The sequence below is a fragment of the Acanthochromis polyacanthus genome, chromosome 10 (assembly GCF_021347895.1).
Source record: "Acanthochromis polyacanthus isolate Apoly-LR-REF ecotype Palm Island chromosome 10, KAUST_Apoly_ChrSc, whole genome shotgun sequence".
NCBI classification, from domain to species: Eukaryota; Metazoa; Chordata; class Actinopteri; family Pomacentridae; genus Acanthochromis; species Acanthochromis polyacanthus.
Window position 1 is genome coordinate 36,334,757 of NC_067122.1, and position 25,139 is coordinate 36,359,895.

Here is a 25,139-nt window from a genome sequence, read left to right on the forward strand (position 1 = left end):
GTTTTTCAGTTTCCTAGCTAAAGTGCTCTTCCATCAGTAAATGCCAAAGGTACTCTGCTTCCCCTAGAAATTACAGCCTCATGAGTTCAATTTAAAGGCAGCCTCAGCCTTCCAGTTTGTAAGAAGTGAATGAATCCAGTCTTGGTTTCTGTGTAGAACAACACACTTCTGATTCTTTATTCTAATCTGCCGTGTAGCAGCTCATCTCCTCTTCTTCTAATTCACTTTCTCTGTGTGTGTCACACACACAAGCAAAATGTTTGTCTAAGTCAACTCTGCTGAGTGGGCTAATAAAAGCTTGTATTGTTGTCCTGTCATGAGACTGAAAGGACAAAGACAAAGAAAGTAGAAGGGGGTATCAGTGTGACCAACACCACATCGACCCAGCTCTGGTACAGAAAAAGATACTTTACTCAAGTCAAAAAGCTAAAGGCACTCATTATGCTGAGCCTCTGTGGTCCCAATCAAGCTGCCAAGCCCAGAGTCCTATATTTAGCCAATTCAAAGCATTAAAATCACTGAGGACTTCCATCAGCAAGAACAGAAACATGCACTGAAATTAAAATGAGAGCCTAATATATCCAGTTGAGCAACAACATGACTGGAACCTGAGCCAAGGAAATTTACAGGAAATCTTGCTCATCCGTTAAATTCTCATGCATGCATGCACCAAAGACAAAAGCAAGTTTAGCTCTGCGACTTTCTGACTAATCATTTGCTTCCAGTTAAAATCAGCCACACAGCTGACTGTCAGTGCCACCTACAAGCCATCAACTGTCTCAACAAACAAAGAGAAACAACAGTTTGATGAGACTTCTGCAAAAAAAAAAAAAAAAGGGACTGTGTCAACTCCTTTAAGATGCAAATGAAGATCAGTGCACTCTATGAAAAGATTTACTTCTGTAGTCATACTGTGGACAGCATGTTGTTAAAGTACTTCCATTATCAGAGTGTATTAATGTGAACACAAGTTGTGGTAGAAGTGGTTTCTAAGAAGAAAGAATTATGTGCTGACAATGATGAATCCTGTTAAAGAGCCAAATAACACCCACGTCCTGTGACACAGAGTTTTACAGATTATGATGATACGAATGAGCAGTTTGATGAAGCAATGTTGATGAGCAATAATGTGAGGAGAAGATGTTGAAATATTAAGGGAATATTTTATGACTAAAACTTACTTGCGGCCCTTAAAGCATCCATACATCCCAGCCATGGTGATGAAGTCTGGAGCTCTCAAATCCAACACTTTTGGGTTTCCTTCTTCCTCTTCTTCCCTCTAAACCAAACACTTCTTCCTCTCTGCAACAGAGAAGATGCCGTCCACAAGAGAAGATCGCTCTCTCCTCCAAGTCAAACCATCCTGTGGTTCTTCCTCCTTCAGAGCTTCACTAATAGTCAAATTTCATACAAAACTTGCTTTTTTTCCCCAAAATCTGGAAGAAAACCAATCTTCACTACTCTAACACTCAACAGCCAAAGTGGGATTATGACAGGATCAGAATATCTTACAAAAACAAAGGAGGTAAGTTAGAAAAACAGACGTCAGGATTTTACGTGCTGCCAAAACACAGGATAATGCTTTATCCTGAAGAGTCTCGTCACACAAAAGAAGTGCAGCAGAAATTGTCAGAGCGGAGAAAACAATGGGCTGAATGAGTGAGTGGCTGCTGCACGTCTCGCTCTTCTCCCCCCAGTCACCACGACTGGTAATGCTGCAGAAGGAGGGAGGGAGGCAGATAAAGAGGGAGGAGTGAGGGAGGGAGGAGGCATGTGTGAACAAGATACTCCCCTCATGGACTTACCCTCCACTGTTTCTGTCTCCTTCTACTGTTTAGCTGTGTTGGAAACCAAGTCATCCATTCTGGGATAGAAGCTTACACAGGGTCTAAACATTAGTGTTAATCGTACTGCTGCAGTAACTTTGGTGGACACGTGGAGATCAACAATAGCTCCTGGTTTAACTAAAACTGCTCTGATAACATTGAGTTTTTCATTAATACAATCATTCCCTTAAGCGTTTGGTTAATATCAACATTTACACTACCGTTGAAAAGTTTGGGATCACTTAAAAACTTTCTTATTTTTGAAAGAAAAGAAGATTCGTTCATTGAAGATAACATTAGATTAATCATAAATACAGTCTAGGCATTGTTAATGTGGTAAATGATTTTTCTAGCTGGAAACAGTTGACTTTTAATGGAATATCTACATAGGCGTACAGAGGCTAATTGATGATTACAAAACCCTTGTGCAATTATGTTAGCACATACATAAAAGTGTGAGTTTTCAGGGATAACATGAAATTGTCTGGTTGACCCCAAACTTTTGAACAGTAGTGTAGTTCCGACCACAAGAACCAACCTTGTAGAACCTCTATCATGGGAGTAAACATTATCTTCTCCAATATAGGTACTTCAAAGCATCCCTGAAACATTGCTGTGGTTACGGGTCTTGACGTTGATAGGTTCAACTTAGACAAAACAAAGACAGAAGTTGGTTAAGTGGCTTTCCACTGTAGGATGTAAAGGCAAGCGTGAGGTGGCACAAACAGGATCCCACAATAACTTCAGGTATGCCTAGACACCGACAAATAGTGGTTTCTGGACTTAACTTCAGTTTTGTGAGCATGTCAGAAACAGAACAATGGCGGGTTTATTATATGAGCCTATTTGGTGAATTATACAGTGTGGATGGTGATGTTAGAGAGAAGACTGCGACTTGACAAAGACATCAAGTGGACAGAGAAATGGTTCTTGTCTTCTCCAAGTTTTAGGAATGAGTATCAAGAATCAGAAGTACAGTGCCTTGTGAAAGTATTCGGCCCCCTTGAACTTTTCAACCTTTCGCCACATTTCAGGCTTCAAACATAAAGATATAAAATTTTAATTTTTTGTCAAGAATCAACAACAATTGGGACACAATCGTGAAGTGGAATGAAATTTATTGGATATTTTATACTTTTTTTACAAATAAAAAAACGAAAAGTGGGGTGTGCGATATTATTCGGCCCCTTTACTTTCAGTGCAGCAAACTCACTCCAGAAGTTCAGTGAGGATCTCTGAATGATCCAATGTTGTCCTAAATGACTGATGATGATAAATAGAATCCACCTGTGTGTAATCAAGTCTCCGTATAAATGCACCTGCTCTGTGATAGTCTCAGGGTTCTGTTTAAAGTGCAGAGAGCATCATGAAGACCAAGGAACACACCAGGCAGGTCCCAGATACTGTTGTGGAGAAGTTTGAAGCCGGATTTGGATACAAAAAGATTTCCCAAGCTTTAAACATCTCAAGGAGCACTGTGCAAGCAATCATATTGAAATGGAAGGAGTATCAGACCACTGCAAATCTACCAAGACCCGGCCGTCCCTCTAAACTTTCACCTCGAACAAGGAGAAGACTGATCAGAGATGCAGCCAAGAGGCCCATGATCACTCTGGATGAACTGCAGAGATCTGCAGCTGAGGTGGGAGAGTCTGTCCATAGGACAACAATCAGTCGTACACTGCACAAATCTGGCCTTTATGGAAGAGTGGCAAGAAGAAAGCCATTTCTCAAAGATATCCATAAAAAGTCTCGTTTGAAGTTTGCCACAAGCCACCTGGGAGACACAGCAAACATGTGGAAGAAGGTGCTCTGGTCAGATGAAACCAAAATTGAACTTTTTGGCCACAATGCAAAACGATATGTTTGGCGTAAAAGCAACACAGCTCATCACCCTGAACACACCATCCCCACTGTCAAACATGGTGGTGGCAGCCTCATGGTTTGGGCCTGCTTTTCTTCAGCAGGGACAGGGAAGATGGTTAAAATTGATGGGAAGATGAATGGAGCCAAATACAGGAGCATTCTGGAAGAAAACCTGTTGGAGTCTGCAAAAGACCTGAGACTGGGACGGAGATTTATCTTCCAACAGGACAATGATCCAAAACATAAAGCCAAATCTACAATGGAATGGTTCACAAATAAACATATCCAGGTGTTAGAATGGCCAAGTCAAAGTCCAGACCTGAATCCAATCGAGAATCTGGGGGCAGAGCTGAAGACTGCTGTTCACAAATGCTCTCCATCCAACCTCACTGAGCTCGAGCTGTTTTGCAAGGAAGAATGGGCAAGAATTTCAGTCTCTGGATGTGCAAAACTGATAGAGACATACCCCAAGCGACTTGCAGCTGTAATTGCAGCAAAAGGTGGCGCTACAAAGTATTAATGCAAGGGGGCCGAATAATATTGCACACCCCACTTTTCAGGTTTTTATTTGTTAAAAAAAGTATGAAATATCCAATAAATTTCATTCCACTTCACGATTGTGTCCCACTTGTTGTTGATTCTTGACAAAAAATTACAATTTTCTATCTTTATGTTTGAAGCCTGAAATGTGGCGAAAGGTTGAAAAGTTCAAGGGGGCCGAATACTTTCACAAAGCACTGTACCAGTGGTCTCCTGAAAGAAGTTCTACATGGGAAGTTCTTGAGGTATAAATATGCTTAAAGTACTAAAGTGGTCTTCAAGTTCCTGCAAAAAAAACAGAGAATTGTATAAACTCTGAGAGGACAAGAAGCTCCGTTTTTCCAGTATTCCAAACAAAAAGGATGTGCATTTAATGAAGGACCTAGGATCCGTGACCCCTCACTATACACACCAGTGAGCAGTGATTCCTAAAACATCGCTGGGGGGCATCAACTGGAAACCTCCCTTCAACTTTGTTTCGCCTGTTTAGTCCAACAACACCTCCAGGAGATAGGTGGTGAACTCTGGCATCCCAGATTCACTCCCCCTAGTGACAGCTCACACTGCTCCTACACAATCCAAACAGCACTGCCACGTTCAGCTGACCCAGGCCCATTTTAGGAGATGCTCCAGGTCGTGACCAGTGCTGATGCTACCAGTTAGTTAGTGCAAGATGCTGAATACCTAGTGACAACTGCTAAAAATGACAAACTATACTTTTAACGCTTCAAACCCGTCTAAATGCTAATGCTAGACTACTACCATGTCCAAAGCAAATTTACCTCAGACAAAGAAACTAAAAAAGCCAGCTCACCAAACTTGCAAGTGGTAGGTACATGTTAATGCTAACTGCTAGTTGCTAAAATACCAAGCTCACCACAGACAGACTATACAAGCAGACTTCATCTCAGATGCAAGTACCAATTGCTAACTGCTAATTGCTACTGCTATCTAACACGAAAAAATAAAAAAACAAAACAAGGACACAGCCACTACCTTATACCACGGACTTACCTGAGATGGCCACATAGTCCAGACTCTAACAGGCCACTCCCCCACCTTATCTACACTTCTTCTTCTGCACTCTGAATTAATGTTGTGGCCAAAGTCGCTGGCCACACCACAACAGAAACAGAAAGTCTATAAAGGTTCATGAAAGTCCCGACAGTGGAAAACCCTCTAATGTTATTATTTTGACAGTAGCACTGGTTCCTGTTCTAATTTAATTGGTAAATTACAGATTTGCTTGCATGTTTGTCCTAAATAGCTATTACACCAACAATTTTGTGAATTTAAGTATGCAATTTTTTTGATTGAACAGATATTACAAAACTTATTAGATAAAACCAAAACAAACCATTTTTCAGAGTTAGAATAAACACCAACACCTCTCTCCTGTGTGGAGCTGGAGCCAGCTAGACGTCTCTTATTTAAGGTGTTCAAAGTCCACCTGCCAACACCACTAAAGCTCATTAGCTCACATGCTAATTCTTACAAAGACAACAATCTATTAACGCTGTGGCTTTACAACCTGTTTTCTTAGCCGTGTGCAATGACTTCCTAGCAACTTGTGCAAAAAATTCACCATTCACTTCTTTATAGTTAAAATAACATGATGTAAAGTCTTATTTAGGGAGATATAAGGGTGCTCGTAGGTTGATTTATGTATATATTTTTATATTTGGACAGAGCCATTAACACACAAACACAGGAAAGAGGTATCAATCTTTTTTATGTAACAAGAAAGCAAACAAATGCATTTCTCAATTGTCTAATTATACCTATAAATGGCATCATATTATCCAAACAGACACACATATATTAGATTGTGAAGTACTAGACATCTTCTGTGTATATGATATACTGGTGCATTGTCTTTTTCTGCTTTCATAAATGGGTTTGCTTCCCCTGAATTAATCAATATACAGCACTTAGTGACAACAGCATTCATTCTCTCACTGGACATGTGACCTCAATCACGGAAGCAGTTGTTTTTCTTTTTATGCAACAATGAAACATGTATAGTAGGGTAAACAAAGAAGAAACTCTGCACAATATTCCCCAACTGACATTTAGATATAGCCAGTTTTCCTTTTAGGTCTTGTCAAAGATGACAGTGACCTTACTAATATATAAATACTACTGAAAACATTTTACTGGCCCCAAAAGAGTGGTTTTGAAGTCAGATGATGCCATATTTTGACAGTACAAAATAAATACGATACACGATAATTTCTGTAACATGTGAAAATGTCAGAATAGGCCCATCAATGATTTCAAAACTGTTTGATTTTTTGAAAAATTATGTGAAAATCACCTACTACAGGAACATAATAGCTAACCAGCAGTAAAAACATATTACTGTCTAAAAGGTGAACTAGCTGACTTTATGTTAAGCTAATACTGTCACACTATATTGATTTGCTGAAGGACTAGCTAACTAGCTAACATTGTAGTCTTCTTAATGTTAGATTTCTGATAAATACATACACTATTATTTAAAACAGTAACATAAAGGCTAACCAGCAGTAAAAAAATATTATCTGTCTAAAAGGCTAATTAGCTGACTGAATGTTAAGCTAATACTGTCACACTGTATTGGCTAGCTGTAGCACTAGCTAACTAGCTAACACTATAGCCTTGCTAATGTTAGATTTCTGATAAATACGTACACTATTGTCTAATACAGTAACCTAAAGGCCAACTAGCGGTAAAAAAAAAAAAAAATTTGTCTAAAAACACTAATTAGCTGATTGTATGTTAAGCTAATAATGTTATGCTATATAAATTTGCTGTAGCACTTAGCTAGCTAGCTCAAATTCTTTGCTACTATGAATTAAATTTTAATGATGATAAAGTAAAATTCTAATTTTTGTCCTAGGCCCCTCAATTGCAAAGACATTTGCAATAATCAAACCACTTCAAAAGAAACATTTTAAATATTTTTGATGTGTTTTAAATGTGTTAATCTAGCATTTAGGTTACATTAAACATTAAAACACCTTATAAGTAACAGGTTTGTATTGCTTTAAATGACGTGAGAGGTTACTCAATTTTTAAGATTTCATATTTGGTTTAATAACAAAACTGTAGTCCAGTCTGTGATGATTTAATTACCCCAAGCATCGAAATATTTACTTTAACATACTTATTGTGTACACATTATAATGATATTCCAAAAAAAAAAACCCATACTTTTAAGAGAATAACTTTCTCTTTTAAAAAAGGCTTTCTTTGTTTTTACTCTCTATGTCCCCATTACCATCACAACCTTGAATAAAATGTCTATCAAAAGTCTCCCTCTCTTAATAGATTTTTATCAGCATTTAAAGTTATAAAAACATGCAGTTTCTTTAAGTTAACAGTGAATTTGCCAACACGCCAGCTTCCTTTAAATTCAGAAGCTCAGAGCCTCATGCTAATCATCCTATCCGTCTCAGTCGGGATGTAGCATCGCGCAACAGCCTGTCGCAGCTAATCACCATAAGCAGGAAGCTTAACTAGCTGCAGCCACTACAGCTCCGAGCGCTAACACTGTGTGTGAGGGGCTGCGATGTGACATAAGGGCTGATCCTGAGATTCCCTACTGCTAGATCCTCTCAGACACACAACCAAGACAAGGAGTCAATCTTAGATAAGTGGCCAATTTACTTAAGTGAAGTTTTTGACGGCATTGTATATGACAGGGATCATCTTTACATGTTTTTAAAAGGATTAGTGAGATTTCAAGTGAAAGTAGTGTCAGCAGATAGGGGCCTCTGAACTGAATCATGTTATACAAATTCACAAAGTTAAAAAAAATAACATGTAAAACACATTAATCACCACAGCATTCACAGAGGAATGGTGTTAGTGGAATGAATTTCTCAATCCCAACATGTCCAGACTGAGTGTTGTCTGGGTGATTCAGACGTGTTGAACCTGCCCAAATCACCAGTGTGTGTCTGAGTAAACAAAGAGTCAGTCTGTATCAGCTCAACAGCATAAAAACACAAATACACTGCCACTAAGATCAGTTTCAACTTGCTGAAATTGAGAAATTTTCTTTACTCGTACGTCACAACCCTAAGTCTACAACATGACACTTCCAATAAACCTCCAGGAAGGACCACTCTCAGGCTGAAGTGGAGGATTTCCCCCAATTTAATCTATGGGTTAATCAGTGTTTCCACCAATACAATCAGTGCTACATTGGATTTTGCTTGAGATTAATACCAGGAACCAGACCTGTGGGATTTCCCATCCAGAATAACTCTCTGCTCACTGCAGCAAGGATTCAAAATCAGGATTCAGGGGAATTAATAAGTCATATAAACTGGTGAGGAAACAATAAGGAAGAGGCAGGATTTTTATGTGCTGCAGTCACTGCTATACTTAGTAAAATCACACTCTTTTGTAAAAATGGAAATATAAATAATTCTGACAGCTCAGTGTTGTGTCTCAAGGACAGGAAAGGATGATTCAGTGCCACAGCGAAACTCTACTCTGCAAACAAAAAGCTTCCCAATCAAAGAAATGTAAAACATATCCAGTCTGGTTCTTCTCACTTAAAACTGGGTCAAGCCAATTAGACAAGTTAAGATGGTGCTCGACTGCCAGAGAGCTAGAGAGAGAGAGAGGCTTGGCTGAGCAGAACACCACAGACTGCAGAAGAAGCACAAACGTATGGGAGCAACGAGTTTTATATTTTGGATGTAAAGCTCCAGAAAATCTGTCACACTGGATGAGGAATCTGTGATGCCCTCAGAGCAACATCAGGATCTGAACGTCCTCTTATATGGAGGGAAACAATAAACATAAACAATAACACTATGATTTTTGACTGTTAGTGATGTTTTGCCACCATTTCAAAATCTTTTGCAGAAACAGATACTAAAGATTTTAACACTGAAGTTACTGATGTCAGCATACGGAATATGTTGCTTATTTTCTTGGTTAATCGATTAGTTGCACTGTAAAATAAATAAATAAACTGTAATTTTGACGATTCCTTTTTATTCAAAATTATCAAAACAATTACACAAAGTTATGAATTAACATATCTATTTTAAATTAGTGTAAAAAAATCTTATCTATGGAACATACAAGATTTTGACCCTCCCAAGGAACGCAATGGAGTTATGTGTTGACCGGCATTGGTTTGTCTGTTCGTCTGTCTATTAGCAACATTACTCAAAAACAGAGGGATGGATTTGGATGAAATTTTCAGGGAAGTCAGAAATGAAACAAGGACCAGTTGATTATATTGTGGCAGTGATGCCGCTTATAGTCTGGATCCACGGATTTATTAAAGATTTTTGTGTCATTGTGAGATAGCAGCACAGCGTCACTGTAACCATGACAACAATTGAACACTACATCAGCTGCCTGCTGACGATCACATGATTGTGATCCTACTACAAATCCACCACAATTATTTTTAAAGATTTCATCCGTTGGAAATCATACGACGACTGAGCAGCCTGGGCGGAGTACTGTGCTCTCTGAGTGCTTTTTATGGTTATGTAAAGTTATGTGTCTAAAAACAAATTACCCTTGATATGATCTGTAAAATAACTTATTATTGCTAACATAATATATAATAACGCTTCACATGTTTGTAAAGATATTTATTTTATAGAATTAAATGTCTGTATATACACTTTTTTAACACGATTTTTGTTTAGATAAAACTATTTAACAATACCCAATGAATAATAGCATTTTCTGCAGTGTCAAGCCTGATTATTTGTATTGTAATATTATTCAAACATATTCACAGGTAGTGTTATTTGTACACAAGTAAATTTCTCTCATCAAATAGAAAAAAAAATAAAACAAATATCATGTAAAATTAACACTTGAAAACATATTTTAATTGCAGAAAATGACTGTTTTTTAACGAGATGACTACTATACAGTAGTTTCTGGCACTCCAGCTGCTAGAGGATTAAATTGTTTACTGTTTCTTTATCTACATGTTTGAGCTATAAAACACAAGGAAACTGCAAAAAATGTCGATCAGTGTTCAAACTGATTAGCTGATTATCCAAATAGTTGATTTATTTAATAGTTGACAACAAATTGATTAAATATTGCAGCCCTTGCATGCATCACCCTTCCAAAAAACCTCTTATTTTCTTTTGTTTTATGTTTAGATATCTTTGTGATCCAAACTAAGCTATTTTAAGTCACCGTTGTGTCTTCTAGGAAATTGCAATGAGTATTTACTTCCCATTTTCTGAAGGTGTCTAGACTAAATGATAACTTTAGTAGCATTAGACTTATTCAAATCTGTAGGTTTGTTACTACAAAAAATATACTTCACAGAACCTAAAGTAATTTGATCCATTGCTGCCACGAAGATAATAATTTGTGAAGATTTAATCCTGCAAGTGGAGTCTGTCTGTTTCCACATTTTGCTTCTCAAATCATCAAGTTTCTCGAACAACTTCTTCTCAGATAGTCTGAGAGGGTCTAACCCAGGTGTGAGTCACAGCCAATCCAGGTATGTTTTTCTTTTAAACTACAAATATGAACTCAACTCCAAGTCTTTTGCGAGGGAATCTAAATATACCCCTGCTAAGGGAGATTTACAACCCCCATCACAGAACATGAACCACCTGGACCCTCACTCTTCTTAACTTTCCAAAAATCAACAGCAGGAATTTTCAAAAACACAACTATCCAGTGTCTATATGTGGATGAATTTCTCAACGCCGACAAACTGTCAAAACTGATCCAAGAGCAAGAAACAACCGACTACAAAACCTGTGAGCGTGCACGAGTGTGTGCGTATTTATGTGTATATGCATGTATCAATCATACGACCTTCTGTTTATAGAGCCATGAGGAATGTCGGTCAGTTTCCCCTCGAAAGAAAAAAAAAGTGGATGTTGGTATTTCCTGAAACGACCCTGAGTCTGGACTGAGGGAGGTGAAGAAGGTGACAGATTCAAAAGCTGAGAACTCACACAGTTCATAAAGGTTTTCAAAAGAAAAAGAAAGATTACGACATCAAAAATAACCTTTTTTTACAGAAAAAAAACACCATATCTAATCCTAAACCACCAATGGGTAAACACATTCAAATTCTAAATTAAAACTGTGTTTCAAAATAAAAGCACAGAAAAGGAAATTCTTCTTCTACCTCATTTTTTAAGTGTCAGAAATTCATTTTTTCATTATTTTTTAGTGCATAATCTGGAGGAATTTCTGCCGTCAATGTTTTCCAGGAGCAAGCATAGAATACAAGCTTACAAAAGCACACATACACTGGATGAAATAAGAAAACTACTTCAACTTACGTAAAAGAGACCATTTCGCAACAATTTCAAAGAAAAATTCTTTAGCCTGGCAGGAAGTACAGTATCTGCTGTTCTATGTTCATTTTTGACAATTCAATATTTCTTTTGAAAGTCATAACTGGCAGATACAGAAGTTGATTCCTATGTTATTGTGCATTGCTAATAATTTTAATGATTCATTTGTCTGTCCATGCTACTTTCATTTAAAAGCAAAAATGCCAAATATTCACAGATTCCAGCATCTTAAATGTGAAGATTGTCTGCTTTTATCTGGTCTATATTACTGTCTGAAGATACTTTAAGCTCTCAGAACTGAATTTTTCTCCTTTAAATGGGCTTAAAAATTATGTCTAAAACATTTACAACTTAACTGGTAATAAAAACTACCTAGGATGTGGGTTTGGATGCATTAAATGGTTTTGCGCAGTTGAATGATGTTGCACTGAGTTCGTAAATTAGCTGAGACATGCTACCATGTGACCTTTTCTGATGGACAATTTAGATTATTTTGCAAGAGCAATCTACAACAGGACCCTCCCTGTACCAACTCCTCATTTAAATTTCTGAAGAGGCTGTTTTTTTCCTGCAGTGTTTGTCTGTCTCACAGATAAAGACTGAACCACCCTGATGAAAGCTGCAAACATTCAGGTGGTTTAAATTCAGTAGAAGTGTTTCCAACCAACGCCGGAGCAGCTTCCATTTCTTTAAAGTTGGACTTGTGGTCTCCCAGCCTTTGCTTTTCTTCCCTATTCTTTCCATCCCCTTCCCCATCTCCATCACTTCTTCTTTCCCCTCCCTCACCCCTGCAGTGAAACGCCTTCCCCTCTGTCTTGTGGTTTATCTTCTCTCCATTACAACATGCAAAAGCTGATCCAGATCTGTGCACAGAGGAAGAGGAGGGGAGTCGCTCTGAATTCCACCTCACATCTGGAAACCATCTTCTCCCTTCTCTCTCTCTTTGCCAATCTCTCCCCCCCCCCCCCCCCCCTCCTCCCACCGCTGCATGCACTAATGTAAATAGGCCTGTAATCATACTCCTGCCCTGAGCTGCCGCACTGGGTGGTGTGTTGGAGAGAGACTTTACGCTGAACACACTCCTCTAACAAGCCCAGATCTTTTTCTTTCTCTTCGTCTCAGGTCCCAGCTGAGGTTCATGAGGCAATAAAACAGAGCAGCTTTCTTCTGCTCACTCACACAACTGCAGCACGTGTTTGTGTGTTAAAGCAACAGGAGGCCGATTCAAAGTGTTTGACCTGAAACCGAAGCTTCTACAGAACAAACAAATCACTCATCCCATTGCTCTGTTCAGGCTTTCTGTACCAAGTGACCTAAAGTGATGCTGCAACATCTTCTTTTGTTGAGCTTTAATATGTTGAATGACATTTCACATATCACTGCTGCCTTTAACATTTTCAAATACTGACTGACAGAATAGGACAATACAAACCTACTTTTGTTAAAATGCAACCTGAGCTCAACTGTGAAAGATCAGTGAGCTTGTTGTCAGGCTTGGTTAGGTTGATTTGTTGTTTTAAAACAGTTCAGATTCCTTGTTTTTAACCGCAGATGTGATTGTGTTTCATCAGTTAAACTTGGAAAATGTCTAAACAAGTTTGGAGCTGCAGAACCAAACCACAGAAGTGGAAAATCTAGTAGAGAAAAGGCTGAAAAGTACAACTAGAATTGGATTTTGTTTTCTTTGTTCTGCATGTGACAGAGCAGTGTATGTATGAGACTCTTCTGATGGTGGAAATGGAAAAACAAACAAATTCAACCAAAGGCCACTTCAGTATCGTCTCATGGTTATTTATACAGGACAAATACAGGGCACAGCTTAAAGCTACATGCAGAAAGTTCATTTATATGGTCAAAAATCTGACAGAGAAAGACATAAAAGTTGACAGGAAATCACCATGAAGTTTGAAACTCCAAATATTTCTCTTATTAGGTATTGAGCATGGCTTCACATCCAAAGAAAATCTGAACAAAACTCAAACTTCCTCCTCGTTAGGGCTGCCCCATCATGAATTTTTAGTTGATAAATCCTTTTTATACATACATTTTGGATTTTATTGCCTTTTTCTGTTCAATTTATGTCACTGTTAGTTTTAGATTAGTGGTATTATTTCTTTCAGTGCCAAATTTTTGCTGCAAATTCAACAAATCGGCTTTTCTGAGTTATTGGGCATTTGGCTTTAAACCAACATGTGCCCACAGTGGTGCTCCATTGGCAACTAAATCCACGATGTTAATGTCAATAAATCCATCAGTCCATTTTCTCTTGAAGCACGCTAGCCAGTTGATTCCACAGCAACGCTTTCTAGTTCCTCTATGAAGATCCCAAAGTGTTCCCAGGCCAGATGAGATATATAATACCCCCAGAGAGTTCTGGGTTGACCTCAAGGTCTCCTGCCAGTTGGATGTGGTCTGAAAACCCCCAAATCACCTTGGCTAGTTCCTTTCAATGTGATGAAGCAACGACCCTACTTCAAGCTCCTCACTCGATCTCAAGGCCAAGTCCCAGCCACCACACAGAAGAAACTCATTTAGGCTGTTTGTAGCCACAACTTCAATCTTTTAGTCACTATCCAGAGTTCAGGGCCACAGGTGAGGGTTGAAACAAGACCGTCTGGTAAATAAATCTCTTCAAAGTCAGTAGATTCTCCCTGAAATCCAATCGGTGAATTATTAGAAGGGTCATTCCATACCAAAAAGACAAAAATCCAGAAAAGTGATTGCACCCACCACCTCAAAATTGCTTCATATTTTTTTGTACCATTCTTTGGTACATTTCATTGGGAAAGCCAAAATTTTGAGGTCCTAAACCCAATCCTCATGGTTCTGCAGGTCCACAAAGGGGCAAGGGTCAAGCTTTTTAGTTTCCGTCTGTAATTTTTTTCAGTTTTCACAACTTTATGTCTCAGGAACCCCTCAAGATATCTGCTTGAAATTTTCAGGACTAAAAACATGCATATAGTACATAATATTTTGAGCTTCAAGCAAGGTGTATGTCTCATATATTTTGTATACCAGACCTCTCAATATGTGAAAAAAGTCTTCAGACGAGCTTTTCATATTGGCATTTCCTGCTCAAGAGAGATCATTTGGTCCTCAAAAATGGTTCAGTTTGGTAGGATACAACATAAAGTAAGTATCAAAGCATGACTAGTACTGAAAATGTTATTCACAACCTTGCAATAATGTCTCAAATATTGGTTGCTAGCAAAAAAATGACTTTTTGAACTAAAATTTCAGATTATGGACAAGGTTGTACAAGTTTCATACTTAGCAAAATTTTTAATCTTTATCTTAACTTTTAATAAAAACTACAAAAGAACTTTGGTTCTGCTTGTCAACATCTTGAAAATGAGGCACAAAGTGTACAGGGGTAGACGTTTTTGACTAGCTGGTGGTTTCTTACAAATTACAACCTAAACACAAACTAGACAATCGAATGTCACTAAATTAAACATATTAGAGCTATGGAAGTTATTTAGACACCATTTTTTCACTTTGATCTCCAAAAGTCCTCAACTAATTCTTACATCAGGAAACCTATAACGCCTCCCTAAACCAACTGCATCAGGCACTGGGACAACACACAGGGTATGTTCTTTGGGCACCCAGCACTCATCCGTATGTTTTGGCCAGTAAAAGGACTTGGCTGGTCCATGCGGGTGCATTAATTGTACTTCAAAATCATCATGCTCTGAGGAATGTGACTTGACATTGCCAAGCCACCACTGGCCATCATATAGACATGCTACGTACAGCCCAGGGGATATGTCTTCTGACTCAGCTGTGGATTCTGTAGTGTCACCTGGTTCACTAACTGTGGTGGAATGTTCACAGTCTCCACCTGGCTGTTTTACCTGTACTGAGAAGACAGCATCATCTTCTGAAACACGCCTTACCAACAAATGGCTGTTTTAAGAAGCTTCCCTATCTGACATATAGATGACATCTTTATTGTTTGTAATGCACTACCACCACCAACTGCTCTACATGCTCTACCCAACCACCACTAGTTTCAGCTAAAGCACCGGCTGTCTCTGAAGTTAGCATGCAAAGCAAACTAGTCTTCTAGCACATGCACATTCACAACTACCAGCTGAAAAAAAGAAAATTTTAAACATTTCAAAATCTGATGGGATATAAGCAAAACATAAGAACATATATGATTTGTTCACTATGTTTCCAGCACCACCTGAAAGAGAAAAACATCCTTATTGGTATAAGCTGTGGAGAATGAATACAGCAAGAACCAAAGTTCATTTTAAGTTTTTCTACAAGGTTTCATGTGTATCTTCAAACCTACAAAATTTCAAAAATGTGCCACCTTGTCCACATGGAGTAATTTCAGCCTAAATATGGTGAATTTTGGCAAACAACCTGTGATTGACAGCTTCCCTAGCCCTCCCTAGGCACATTTAGTGTCCCATAAATGTCTCAAAAAATTGCTTATGACCGAGACAACAAAATCCGACCTATCCTGACCCAGCAGAGTAATGTTAAGTACCTAATAAATGCATTTCATTTTGGAGCTTATTGTAATCTTATGCACTTTTTAAATGGTTGTGCCTCAACAGATTTTCATCATAACACTTGTCTGACCACTTTATTTTATGCATCTATCTACATTTAAAAGAACTTGAAAATGTGAAGAAGATATATTGAGTACTTCCTGAGTTATTAGGGTTTGAAATCATCAAAAAATGACAGACGGATTTTTAAAATTCAGGACCCCCGTCCTTCAACAGGCTGTAAAATAAAAACCAGTGGGCCTGTGAGGCTGTAACTTTGGGTTTCTCAATCATTTTTACCCTTCTGCAGAATAACAAAAAATGAAGACAATCTGAGATGGTGGTGCAACCATCTTTTGTCCATGTGATATGGAATGACCGAGAAGAGCCTCCAGATAAACAGCTGGTGTCATTAAATCACAGCAGAAGAAGGAGGCGCAAGCGATGTCAAGCAACAAAGAGTGACTAAATAGGACATTTCTGTGTCATCCAGCTGTTTTTATACAGATGAGTGGAAGCGATTCTCATGATTATTCAAAATGATCACAGTCAGCTGAAAGAACTGCACAATGACCGTGACAGGCCTAATTATCATCTCCCACTGAAGTTAAAATCACATCAGACTCCTGATCAGACAGTATTTATCCCTGAGACAGAACCACACGACAGACAACCTCCAGTGACTGTTATCTGTTGTAATGTTCTAATGTGATTTCCATCAGTGTGGCTCCAGTGGGTCAGAGTTCATTTCTCTCCAACACAGACCCTGATTATCGTTTATAGAAACCACTGGACTACAGCTTACATGGACCAGATACTGCTAAATGCTTGGCAATGCAGACTTTGATATTTGACCGAAGAAACTAATAATATGACAAACTATGTAATTATGTGCCACCACCATGTTTACAGACTACAGTCAGATTGAAATCATACAATTATAGCAGTTTATAGTCACTTTGATCAATATTTATTGACTACGTTTATATGCCATTAATATTCGGGTTAAGGTCAATACTCCTGTTTCTGAAACATTTGGAATAACCCGTTTACATGCCTAAACAGACAGAGTTACTCCTGTTTACATGATCAGCGTAATCAATTGGAATATTCCCATCCAAACCGGGACGCACGGACAACGTCATGACACAGATGGCGTCATTTCCGTTTCTTCTTTCTGTACCCAAAGACAAAAATAAAAAAATAAATAAAGTAGTCCGTTTCCTCCTCACTCCAAAAGTGTGGCGCTGTGGTGCTGCATGTGGGTTTCGCCGTGTCTGTTTACCTCTCCTTGTGTATTTCCGGTGGGTCGCGCACCAGACGCGGCATACAAGTAGTTGCCGTCATAGATATATACAAACACGAGATGGCTCATGAGCGCTGTCAGCCTATGGGGAGCTACGTCGCCACATGGCGGCCATCTTGGGACAGGGCTGCTCGATCACTCATAACATTAAAGTCAATGGAGCATGGATTTTAAAATCACTGTAGATTGCTCAATTTTCAACCGATTTTACAACAGCTTGGTTTGTTATAAACGTCAGAGATGTACTTGTTTTACTGTTTACATAAGAATAATTAAAACCATTGAATTCATATAATAATGAACACAGATATCAGCTTTTTCAGCATAAATGGATGTAAATGTAATTTTAATATTTAGCATTGCACTTTTTTATTACTATCAGCTTTCTAATGCACAGATAAAAACAAAGCTCAACCAAAATCAATGCACAACAAAAAGAGATGATGTCTTTTCTTTTCATGAACCCGGTGCCTACATTACCCACAATGCATTTCGGCTGCAGGCTAACTAATCCAGGCATAGATGTATACAAACAATAAGTCTAAGGTCTCAATCAAAGTCTCTTAACAAGCAAATAAATACAACCACAACCACAAAGAATGTAATTTCGCCTAAAGATTAGGTTCTCAAAAAACGTTGGTCTCAGGAAAACCTAATAATTGAAAATCAGATTGTGAGTAACACTATCTTCAATGTGAGTAGCCAGGCAGAAAAGACACACAACTATGCCGCATTTTTCAAAACGAAAAGCTGCGATTTCGGAATTGAGCCTGAATCATAGCCACGTTAATAAGGTTTGTAATAAACTAAACCGTTTGTAAATCAATCAAGAATTGAGCGAGTTATGAGTGTTAAAGTGAGGAAATCATCCACCTTACCATTGACTACAGTACAGTGCGCCAGAGCAGTCCCCTGTCCTAAGATGGCCGCCAAGTGACGACGACGCCGACTCCGTCTCGAGACATCTAGCGTTTGTATATATCTATGGTTGCCGTACTCAAAAGACCAAGATTCCTTTAGGATGAAACATGCGCAGAACGCAAATGAATGTTTCTTTCTATGGGGATATTCCAATGCGCGTTCATATTATGAGATATTCGTGTTAGAAAAGGAGTAACCCAGGGGTCTTATTCGGGTTTTTAAAAACCGGAATATGAGCATATTCGGGTTTTTGCGGGTGTTTACATGGCCGTACGCAACCAGGTTATTGCTAATATTCCGGTTATGAAAGGGTTATTGATTGCATATAAACGTAGTCATTGACTTTGTCTCAAGGTTGTGTTGGACAGCCAAGGTCCAGACTGTGAGCGGTTTTAGTTTACAGCCGTCTCAAACAGATAAAAAAACATTAGTGACGAGCTTCTACAGCAGTTCAGTAAAAAAACAAAAAACAGACTGATTTTAAAAAGAAATGTTGAAATTAAAGCAGCAGAGGTCAACATATCTTAATAGAGACTAAAAGTCAAGATGTTCAATTTATTTATATTGTTAATTCAACACCATAAGGCTGAACGATTTGGGGAAAATACTTGTAACATTGCAACACATTAAAAACACGAGACGAAGCTTTACAAGACAAAACACTATCAAAAGTGTAACTGCAAGTGCCATGAATGTGCAGCTAAGGCTAGCGGACAACAACACCAAAGACAAAAACTGTTAACACTTCGTTTCTTATGAGATACAAAAAAATGACATCATGATATCTGCATTACATTTTGGCCACCAGCTGCCCTGTTGCTCAAAATATCTGCATCAGGCATTAAAAAACCCACATCAGTCGACCACTAGTGCTGAATGTAACCTACTTTATCCCCTACAGGCTGCAGCAGACACTGTATGTTCTTGCTTGTAGTCACATAAGATGTACTTTGGGACTGATATACAAGGAGAACTATTGACAAAACAAGTTGAAGCTCTGGGACAGACGTTCTGCATGTACATCTGAAACTGCAGCTTTTGTGAGTTGCGAGCTTCTCTGCTTCAAGTTGGAATTTAGTTTGAAGTTAAGTCACTGTTCAGGCCTAGTCTGGATGAGGGTTTGACAGAGTACTGGCTTGGCCGATTATCGTGACAAATATCTGGCATTACTCTGATTATCAGCCGATTATTGACAAATTAGATTCACTACTTCAAATCTGATTCAGGCTCCTCCCTCCGTCTGTCATCACTCTGTGGTCTCTGAAATGTCTCTCAAGCAGAAACTGCAAAAACTGAAAAAGCAGCACAGGCCGATGTCACAAACCAGGACATTAGCTTCTCTCATAGCCGCTAACGCTAAGCTAATGGCTAGCAGCTAAGTTGAAAGGCAGCTACAGATTAACTTGAAAACACTAATTAATAAAGCTTTAAGAAATGAACCGTAGTGGACAATAAAAGTGACAGAACAGTAAAAGATTAATAACATAGAGAATAACAGCAGATGTAACTGTAGGAAACAAACTGATCAATCTCAGTGGATCCCACATAAGCAGAGGAGAGCATCCTAATTTAATCACTCCAGTTTTTATTTTACATATTCAGGTATAATAACCCTTATTAATGAAGAAACCTAGTTACGAATGACAGGTTTTCTGCTATCACATGCTGCTGAAACATTACATTTAATGTATATCAGTTCCAAACATCAGCTATTGGTCATTTTTGATCAATAATTAGCATTGGCCCTAAAAACAAAAAGAGAAACAACCATGTTGGTCGAACCCTGGTCTGGATCCTACAATTCCTATACTTTACCCAACAAATACCAACTTCTGTCCTCCAGGAGCCACTAGAAACATTATAGAACTGAATTCATGGGATGCAGAGCTAAACATGATGAGTATAAGGACATTTATGCTTAAAAATGGTGGAATGTCCCTTTAATAATACAGAAAACAGTTCAAAGTTTCAGTTCTAAGTCTACTAATAGCAGCTCATTGATGCTTTTTGCTCTGGACAATAACGGACACAAGCTTGTAAATTCCCTGTTTTAAATGCACACAATGGAAGCTGAAATTATGAGGATTTTTTGCCATATCTGAACAATTAATGAGAAGAAAACTGTCCCTTAGGTTGCACAGAATAGAAGAAACTAAACATTCAGCTGCACAGTAACAGCAACAGGCCTAATTGTGTATCAGTGAACAGGACAATCGTCCGGGTTTGTTCCGTGACCCACTGACAGATGATCATCTCACAGTCACATTTATCAGGCTTCTCTGTCAGATTAGCAGCCTGATGCCCTAAAGCTCACGCATCCAGTGTGATAACTCAGTTTACCACCAGCACAGCAGCAACAGCATTTATCAGGGTTTAGGTGGGTTTTAGCGTGAAACCGGCTGTTTGTTGCGGCACAACGACACGCTGCAGTCATGATGTTACAGTTTGTCCTGGTGGGGATCAGATCAGATCAGATCAGATCAGATGATCCCGGATCAATAGACTCTGTGACTCTGACAGACAGACAGACAGCATGACGCTATTTTCTGAATCAGTCAGTGACAGTGTTGAGGATTACAAAGGTTCTTACACAGTGAAAGATAACCGTTTAATCTGCAGCGTCCTTGACCTGCCTCCACTGAAACACACACTGTTAGTGTTGATCTCACGGCAGCGCTACAGAGCGCTGACCATTCAGAAAACAGCAGGAAGTGGACTGCAAATATCTGAATTTAAACCCCAATGATAAACAACAAAGAATATTTGCTACCTGCATGAGAGGAGACATTGATGTGGAATCGATCTGAAAATATGCAGTCATTATGTAAAGGTAAAGTAAAAGGAAAAAAGGAAACTACACTGTGAACACCGTAAACGAGCTGGAGATGAGATAAAATACTGTTTTGAATGAATCTTATTGAGCTTTCTGTTTGGCTGATGGTTTAGTTTAGGAGTCTCTTTCAGGAAAAATTACACTTTGTCCTTTCTAACTTATTTTAATACAAACAAAAGTAATGAAAAAGAGCTCTATTGCTCTTTTGACCTTTAAATTTTGCTTCTGCAACTCAACCAAATATGAATAAAAATGGAAAGAATGGACACTTAACTGAACAAATTAATGGCTTGTCATCAACATTTGGTACAAAACAACTATTGATTGATTACAAGATGATTTTATATAAAAATGAGTTGCAGCAGCTGTTAATTTGGGACTTAAATCACTTGAATGTATCCAACATAAACTGCTGATGCTGCTGGTTAACTTCATTTGGATAAATTTAATTTATCAAGTTAATACAACAACTCAAAGCTACTCGTGGAGAAGACTGAAACTGAAAATGTTTGTCTGAGTGGAAATTTGATTATTTGTGCAGATGAAGTTTGTCTAATCACTTTACAATCTACTTCCAGTTCAGCCAAAGTTTGAAACTATCAGAAAAATGTCATCATTATATTAAGTTTACTGGAAATGTTCTCTAAAATCCATAAAAACTCACTACAGGAGTTCAAGAAATGCAACATGCAACAAATACAGCCCAGATACATGTTTCACACACACACACACACACACACACACACACACACACACACACACACACACACACACACACACACACACACACACACACACACGTTTCCTCCAGCAAGTCCTGGAGCTCAAACAAAAGCAGCTGAGTCCATGTATCGATCACCGATCAAACATCCCGTTGATCAGACTGAAGCTGAACTTTGTGAGGAATCAGAGGACAGAAACTCACCGAGTCTCCTGGATCTCAAACGGCCTCAGAGTGAATTCATCCCTCAGACTCTGGAACCAAGACATGAGCCGCTGCTGCTGCTGCTGCTGATTATTGGATTATTTGTCTTCAGTCCTGAGCTGCGTCTCTGTTCCGTCGATGCGTTCAAGGGCGACACGGAGAGTCGGAAATCCCCCTTGTCAGATACAAATCTTATTTCTATAAAACATTGGTGGTAACTGTGCAACACACAGCAGGTTATTTTTCTTTTAATAGTCTCATATGCTCATTTAAAGTTGGGAATTAATGTGACTGGCTGATTACTGTTCACATTGTCTGAACTATTCATACTATTTCTACTATTTCTGCTGCTCATATCACTATTTATCGCTCCCTGTAGATTTAGATTTTTTTGTTTTATATTGTAGCCACATCTATACACTCATTAGTGAGTTCATGGCACTCTGTTCTTACTATTGTTACTGCAACATACTCTATATAAATAATGTAAATAATGCACTTTACTGCTGCTTTTGCACTCCTGGCTAGATGTTAAACTGCCTTTCATTGACCTAGTACTCAGTAATGACAATGAAGTTGCTTCTCATTCGATTTGATTTGATTTAATGAGTGATTTCTGACACATTTGCTTCATTGTTTAAGTGCTTCAAATGTATGTTAATTACAATGTAAGCCAGTGACAAACATATAAGATTCATTATCCAAATGAATCTTAGAATTACACTTTAAAAAACACAAAGTTACACATAAAGACATATAGTAAGTCAAATACACCACAAGATTATAGTAATATGTCAAATCTGTGAGGGTTTTTAATGGTACTTTCAGTGTATAACTTTTGAATATAGGTTTCAAGTAAAATCACACAAACAAGTACAGCACATTAGCGACAATATCGTGTAGCAATGTTTCTAACAGATATTCAATGTGTAGTAGATTTAAAACGTGTGACGGATCATCACCACCTGAGAGACCATCGGAATTAATAAATCAGCTGCTCTAAATTCTAATTAAAGTAGAAGAACCTGAGATATAGCTTGGTTTAAACGTGTATTTACCATATATTTTTAAGTAGCATACGAGACAACAAAAAGGTCTAACAAAATGTGTGAAAATAAATAAAAAACTATTCATAATAAACAACATAACTTCAATTAATCTTTCTGTAAATAGTGTCTGGCAATGAAACAGGTGAGTTACTTATGACTCAGCAGCAGCAAGTAAATATTTTGCATTTTACTGTCAAGTAAAAGTAAAACAGTGACACATGATGATTTCCCACATTGTAATGATCACATAATTGGAACATTTGATCACTTTTTATATGTTTTAATGCTTTAATTTCTTCAGGTTTAATTAATCACTAAACACTCCTGAACAAACTCATTATGAAGGAAATTTTGTTTCACTTTATTCTCTTTATTGCCAACGAGTTTACATTTTTGCGAGCGACACCTGAACGCACCTTCAGCACAACGCAGAGCACCGCCCAACTGACTCCAGATGAGATAAGAAAATGATGTTTGGAGCATGAAATGCTCTTAATGACAAACAGTTTCATCCTGTATCAAGTCTGAGCAGCTCCAGAAATTTAAAATGCAAAAGTTAAAGATCCAAGCTGCTGTAAAAAGCCGCTCTGAGGGTCATAATTATTTGTTTGTCAGACTTTATTTGTTTCTGAGACTTTCCTTGAAGGGGGAGGAGTGTTTGTGGATGCAGCTGAGAGCTTCTGGCTTCGTGGTACCAAACCGACTAAACATGGTTCTCCAGCAGCAGCAGTTTGAGCAGATGGAGGTTAAATAGAGTTTGATGGAAACAAACCGCCCTCCTGTTTAGAAAACCTGCAGCAAACAATTCAACATTTGATTTATTTCATGAACAGAAGAGACAAACAGAAACTTGCTACTAACAGAGTTGAGGTTTGATTTTGTAGTTTCAGTGACAGTTTCACAGTAAAAGTTGGATGACTTTTTTAGGATTAACACTGCCACCTAGTGTTGTGTTAAAGTGAATACTTCAGTGCAGCTAAAAAAAGTTAGAACATGAGACTTGGTAGTAGAACTGCATGAAGACATCTGTGTTTGAAAGATCTCATGTCACCTATCTAACACAATACTTAGCAGAAAAGGTAAAAAATGCTAAAAAAAAAAAAAAAAAGTATTTTTCCTTCTTTCTTTTCTTTCTTTTTTTTTTTTTTTTTAAATCTAGGCACAAGTCCCGTTTTAGGCTTCAAACTAGTGCACATATTAACAACAAAGAAGCAGAAATTCTCCTAAAATAATCCTAATAATAACCTTATACATTTGTACTCACTTCTTACCTTTTAAAAACAGCTTCGTTTTTTTAAAGACACTCAAGAAAAATACCAGAAAGAAAGATAGTTAAACTTGGTAAGCTTCACTAAATAAATCACTACAGTATTATCTAATGAAAGACTGAATGCAGTCGCATTGATAGTGCTGGAAATCTGAATTTGATATCCTTGAAAACTTTTCATCTGGTTTAGGGTGATCTGATCCTCTGGTCTACAAGCAAAATGCTTCCAGAATAAAAGGAGTTAAACTTTACAGACTTTCAGTTACAAAAAAGAAAAAGTAAGTCAAAAGTGACGGTTGGCTCAAATTATCAAGATACAGTAAGAAGTCAAATATTGAAATTCTATCCAAAGTAATGCACTTATTAATTAAAATGTTAAGTATGTGTCTGAGCTACAAGTTCTGACTCAAGGTAGAACATATTCATCTATGCTAATGATTTGATAGAACATGCCCTCTTTGACATATTACACACTTTGCTACATTTCATAAACCATGACGAGCATCGGTCCAAGTCATATGTGGCAGCTTTTATCAAACGGTCTCATATTTTTTACCTGAGGAACCAGAGACACCTCGAAACTGTGTAAACACCGCAGATAACTTCTGTTATATTTGTGGTGAGGCAGCCTCTGCATGAGAATAGTGCAGTTTAGCTGCTGTTGTGAAAAAGGAACGTTATCTTTATTTGGATGCAAAGTAGAGGATCAGGATGAGAGCTGGGCAGTCATGGAGAAAAACTATCAGGGAAAATGGAATCCATCTATGCTCACTGACTACTGTTGGAATACGTCAAGG

At 38.1% G+C, this 25,139-nt stretch overlaps 1 protein-coding gene across 4 annotated transcripts in view; it reads right to left on the reverse strand.

Annotated features, from left to right (window-relative positions):
- zgc:66433 (uncharacterized protein LOC321250 homolog) overlaps nt 1-22,140 on the reverse strand; it is an 82,152-nt gene extending 60,012 nt beyond the window's left edge. For 2 of the 4 annotated variants that reach the window (XM_022214006.2, XM_022214005.2), the window contains exon 1: nt 1,182-1,712. In XM_022214006.2, the coding sequence (XP_022069698.2) occupies nt 1,182-1,216 (35 nt within the window). In that variant the 5' untranslated portion in view covers nt 1,217-1,712. Of the gene's footprint in view, nt 1-1,181; nt 1,713-22,026 lie in introns of those variants that run through there. The other 2 variants (XM_022214003.2, XM_051954036.1) reach the window with 2 other exon arrangements.
- Nucleotides 22,141-25,139: the final 2,999 nt, after the last annotated feature.